The following is a 4,366-nucleotide window of genomic DNA, read 5'->3' as shown; positions in this document are numbered from 1 at the left end:
CCTCTGGCTCCTGTGCCGCCTTTGTCCCCAGTTTGGTCCGTTTGTTTCTCTAGGACTGACCTGCCCTGACCCCCCCGCTCTTGTTTTCTGTTCCTCCACACCTGACTTCTCATTGTCTCATTGAAGTAAGACCAAAGATGGTCTTACTTCTGGGAATTCCTGACATTCCTAAACTCCCCAGGCCCAGGTTCTCCCTCCTGGTCCAGAGGAGGGGGGGCTTGTGCCTTGTTGCTTCTCCCCTCCCCCAAGTTTGCTGATGGAGGGAGTTGGGCCACTCCTATACCCTGAGTCACAGCACAGGCTAGGCAGGGCTGCTCAGAGCTGGAGCTGTTCCTGCTAGAAGCTGAGAGCCAAGGCAGGCTGCTTAATCCGATTACCTGAGGCCTGGGGCTTGGGCTGGGCCGTTGGGCAGAATGAGGAGCAGGGTTCCCTGACGGCAGCCTCTGGAGCCTGGGGCCCGGCCTTCTTGGTGGTGTTCTGATCTGGCTCCAGGCTTTTCATCCGGCATGCACATCACAGACCTCTCAACTCGAGTTGTCCTAGGTTTCCTGGCTCCCCCCTCATGACTGGGAGGACTGAAGATAAAACTTGCCATAATTCAATGGCAGTCGAGAAATCTAGGTTTAGGGACTGGAGTTGGGAGGGCTTAAGTTTTCTCACTTGGGAAAGGGGTTGAATCACGGCCCAAGCACCTGCTGGAATGACTCAGGAAACAAAAATGGTCTCTCTCCTCGGCCTTTCTTGCCCCAGGGCAGGTCTGGGATTTGAGGAGCAACAGGCGCCAGGAAAGGGTTTGAGTTGGTGGTCGTGGATGCTCCCAAGCTCCTCTCAGCACAACTCAGGCCCTGAGGGCACTTGATCAGCCTGTGCTTGATCCCATTGTGGAAAGAATTGGCTTTAAATTGCCTGTGCTCAGGGAGGGGAGGCAATCAGCCACGGGCTGGAAGGCCTGACATCAGGTCTTGGGTGGGGGGGGCGTGGCACCCTGAGGGTGTTGGGGGCTGGGACAAACAGGACACCTGGGTTTACCTACGGGCAGCGGATGTTGGCGCCCTTAAGGAGGTGCAGTGTTCTGGGAGGGCCAGGGGCGGAGTCAGTCTTTAAAAGCTGTTCCCAGGGCTGGCCCGCCTGCCACAAACGCTGAGCCCAGGTGGGAGAGTTCTGGGTCATCCGCGCCTGGCAGCTGCGGGAACTCCGGAGACCACAAAGCGGTTTATGGTTTACCCTCTCCACGGAAGGTCGGTCTGATCGCAGCTGCGGGTCGGGGAGAGGGACCGGGGGGATCCCCCCATTCAGTAGGCCTCAGAGCAGCACCTCTTCAGTGCCGGGGCATCAGACAGCGGATTTTGCATTCGACTCTCCCCAAAGTGTGCCGAACTGGTTGGAAGCAAAGGCTCTAGTTTAAGCGCTGGGCTTGGGGATAAAATATACTTTTTAAGGACCCAAGTTCCTCAGCAACGACTCCAGACTGGGAAGACCCCTCCATTTTCAGGATCGACGCTTCACGTTGAGGGGAGGGCATTCAGGACGCCCTCTTAAGGCTTCTCCCAACCCATGGCGCTACCGTGCTCCTCACAGGACCAGGCCTGGAGCCTGGAGCCTCCTGCTCCCACGGCTTCTGCGTCTTCATCTTCGGGACCCCAGGAGCGGGAGGGCGCTGGGAGCCCCGCGGCCCCCGGGGCACTGCCCCTGGAGAAGGTGAAGCGGCCCATGAACGCGTTCATGGTGTGGAGCTCCGCTCAGCGCCGCCAGATGGCGCAGCAGAACCCCAAGATGCACAACTCTGAGATCTCCAAGCGCCTGGGCGCGCAGTGGAAGCTGCTGGGCGAGGACGAGAAGCGGCCCTTCGTGGAGGAGGCCAAGCGGCTCCGCGCCCGGCACCTGCGCGACTACCCCGACTACAAGTACCGCCCTCGGCGCAAGGCCAAGAGCTCGGGCGCCGGACCTTCCCGCTGCGGACAGGGAAGAGGTAGCCTGGCCGGCGGCGGCGCGATCTGGGGGCCGGGGTACGCGACCACCCAACCTAGCAGAGGCTTTGGGTACAGACCCCCCAACTATTCGACAGCCTACCTGCCCGGCAGCTATGGGTGAGTGCCTGGGAAGCGGGCTGAAGACGGAGGGCCCATGCGCCCCTCTCCTGGAGCCTTGGTGGGGGCGGATGCCGGAGGACGGGAGCCCACCCAAGCAGAGGCCACTCTCGGCCAAGGTGTGGCGGGCACAGGCGCCAGTACCTTCGGGACCTGTGTAGGGTGGGGCGGGTCAGGGTTCTCCCAGAGGGCGTTTCCATCTCAGTCTGAAGTTGATGGCCCTGCAGGGCCCGGTGACGGACCCCTGGATGCGATTGTGTCCTAGTTAGATGCCCTGTTTCCCCCCTGCTTCTGGCCTGTGTGTGACCCAGCTTCCTCTCCCAGCCCCCAGGGCAAGGAGAGGCCAAGCCCATTCTGCCCCTTCCTGGCCTGACTCCCCAGCCCCAAGAGGAAAACAGCCGTGCAGCACGCAAGCCCGCTCCCGAGCGTGCCCCAACAGGGCCGCGGGCTCTCTATCCCCGGGTCGGCTTCCATGCCTCCTGCGCCCAGCGGGCTGGGTAGCCCGGGCTGGGTGGGTGGCAAGCTCTACCCTGTCTGCCCAGAATTGGTCGAACTCACCTCCAACCCAGGGAGGTGCCCTCTAACCTCTTGTTTCTCTCTGCAGCTCTTCCCACTGCAAACTGGAGGCCCCCTCATCGTGCTCCCTCCCTCAGAGTGACCCTAGGCTCCAGGGGGAGCTGCTGCCCCCCTATACCCACTACCTGCCCCCTGGCTCTCCCACTCCATACAACCCTCCCCTTTCTGGTGCCCCCATGCCCCTAACCCACCTCTAACTCTCTTGGACTCAGACCTCACCGGACGTGCCTCATCCTCCTTTTTTAATCCAGCAGCATCCCCTACCCCAGGCTGTCAACCCTTTCTCCTGTTGGACTACAGTGCAGACGCCGCCTGCAGTCCTCCCACGAAAGCCAGGGAGAGCCGCACAACACACAGTTATATTTTTGGTAGTATTAAACAGTTTTGTATTATTCAACTCAGTCTCCAGTCTTTATTGTCCCATCTGTTCCCCTCACTGCAGCAGGAACCAGCCCCATCTCCACTCCCTTCCGCCTAGACCTGCCAGAGCAGGAACCTCCTCACCCCACCCTGGGGCCCTGCCTGAGTCATTCTCCGTCCCCCTTCCCCCACCTCAGCACTGGGGTCTGGGAAACAGTCCCAGCCGGGCTGAGGCGGGGAGGCAGCCACAGGCCCCCAGTCCCCTCCACTCTGCCTTCCAGGCTCCATCTTCTAAGGCCAGAAGGGAAGCAGGGAGGCTGGAGGACAGGGTAAAACATTTACCCAGGATAGTGTTAAACAGCTGGAAATTGCTGCTAGAGGAGGAGGCTTGGCTGAATGACTGAGTTAATAGTTCATGTACAGGGCTTAGAAAAGCACTCAAATGTCAAAATTTTGGCTTAGGAGACTCTACCCCCATCCTCTCCTTTTCTAAGGATCTGGATCCATCAACCATTTGTTTCCACCACAGCCAACCCTGGCTTAGAAAGTCTGCAAATGCAGAGGAATGGAGGATGAGTAAGTCACACCAGCAGGCTGGCTCAGATGGGGAGAACCCTGAGGTTGGGTGAATGAGTGGAAACGGAATGACTCCAGTAGCTGGCTCTACTCGGCCTTTTTCTGCCTGTGGGGAGGCCTTGCATTCCAGTAGAAGAGCAGCTGGGCGGCGATGAGGCCGTTGCAGAGTGAGGAGACCACAAAGGTCCCAGCCATCAGGGGATCTCCAGTTTCCTGGTTGCAAGAGACAGAGCCAGCGTTACCCTTCAGCATAGCTCAAGAAAGGTTCCCTTATGGACAAAGGATCCTGACGGGGCAGCTTTGGCCCTTAGCTGGGAGAAGAAAGATGAGGTTTTAGTGCCTTCTAGAAGGAAGATGTTGCACTCACCTGAATGGAAGTGAAGATTCGGGCCAGGGAGCCCCCAAACAGCAGGAAGACTGTGATGGCTGAGAGCTGGCCTGTGTGCCCATTGTGGTAATTGGTGGCTGCCTGGAGAAGCTAGGGGAGGAGTTGAGACCTTTGGCTCTGTCACCTGAGCTCCTCCCACACTCCCCCAAGTCCAACACCCCCACACTTTGACCTTCCACTCTTTCCCCTCCACCCTGCCCCCCAACATCTTGTCCCTTGCTCCTGGTACCCACCCTCCCCACCACCACAGCAGGCACATTGGAGGCCTGGAGCAGGGTGACTACAGTCAAGGGCGTCAGAGGCGAGAGAAGAACCAGCAGGACCAGGCCGTAGCAAGCGAGGAAAGCGACACCTAGGGGTGGGGAGACAGGAGTCCTTG

At 59.5% G+C, this 4,366-nt stretch overlaps 2 protein-coding genes across 6 annotated transcripts in view; one reads left to right on the top strand and one right to left on the bottom strand.

Moving 5' to 3' along the window:
• The first annotated feature begins 1,054 nt into the window (after window positions 1–1,054).
• Window positions 1,055–3,060, top strand: SOX15 (SRY-box transcription factor 15). The gene is made up of 2 exons (XM_003912266.4): window positions 1,055–2,087; window positions 2,692–3,060. Exons 1-2 carry the CDS (start codon window positions 1,555–1,557, stop codon window positions 2,858–2,860), a joined length of 702 nt encoding a protein of 233 aa, XP_003912315.3. The 5' UTR covers window positions 1,055–1,554; the 3' UTR covers window positions 2,861–3,060.
• The window catches only part of MPDU1 (mannose-P-dolichol utilization defect 1), a 5,286-nt gene continuing 3,943 nt past the window's right edge, over window positions 3,024–4,366 (bottom strand). For 2 of the 5 annotated variants that reach the window (XM_003912262.4, XM_009189565.2), the window contains exons 5-7: window positions 4,221–4,339; window positions 3,967–4,077; window positions 3,029–3,812 (exon numbers count right to left, since the gene is read on the bottom strand). In XM_003912262.4, the coding sequence (XP_003912311.1) occupies window positions 3,687–3,812; window positions 3,967–4,077; window positions 4,221–4,339 (356 nt within the window). In that variant the 3' untranslated portion in view covers window positions 3,029–3,686. Of the gene's footprint in view, window positions 3,813–3,966; window positions 4,340–4,366 lie in introns of all 5 variants that reach the window. The other 3 variants (XM_009189563.4, XM_009189564.4, XM_021928679.2) reach the window with 2 other exon arrangements.

Source organism: Papio anubis, chromosome 17 (assembly GCF_008728515.1).
Source record: "Papio anubis isolate 15944 chromosome 17, Panubis1.0, whole genome shotgun sequence".
In the NCBI taxonomy this organism is placed as follows: Eukaryota; Metazoa; Chordata; class Mammalia; order Primates; family Cercopithecidae; genus Papio; species Papio anubis.
This window is presented reverse-complemented; position numbering and strand designations above follow the sequence as displayed.

Bases quoted from the DNA above. Each gene is read 5' to 3' on its own strand.
- SOX15 (XM_003912266.4), top strand. From the start codon at position 1,555: ATGGCGCTACCGTGCTCCTCACAGGACCAGGCCTGGAGCCTGGAGCCT. The intron at 2,088-2,691 runs GTGAGTGCCTGG...TTCTCTCTGCAG, and splicing joins TACCTGCCCGGCAGCTATGG to CTCTTCCCACTGCAAACTGG.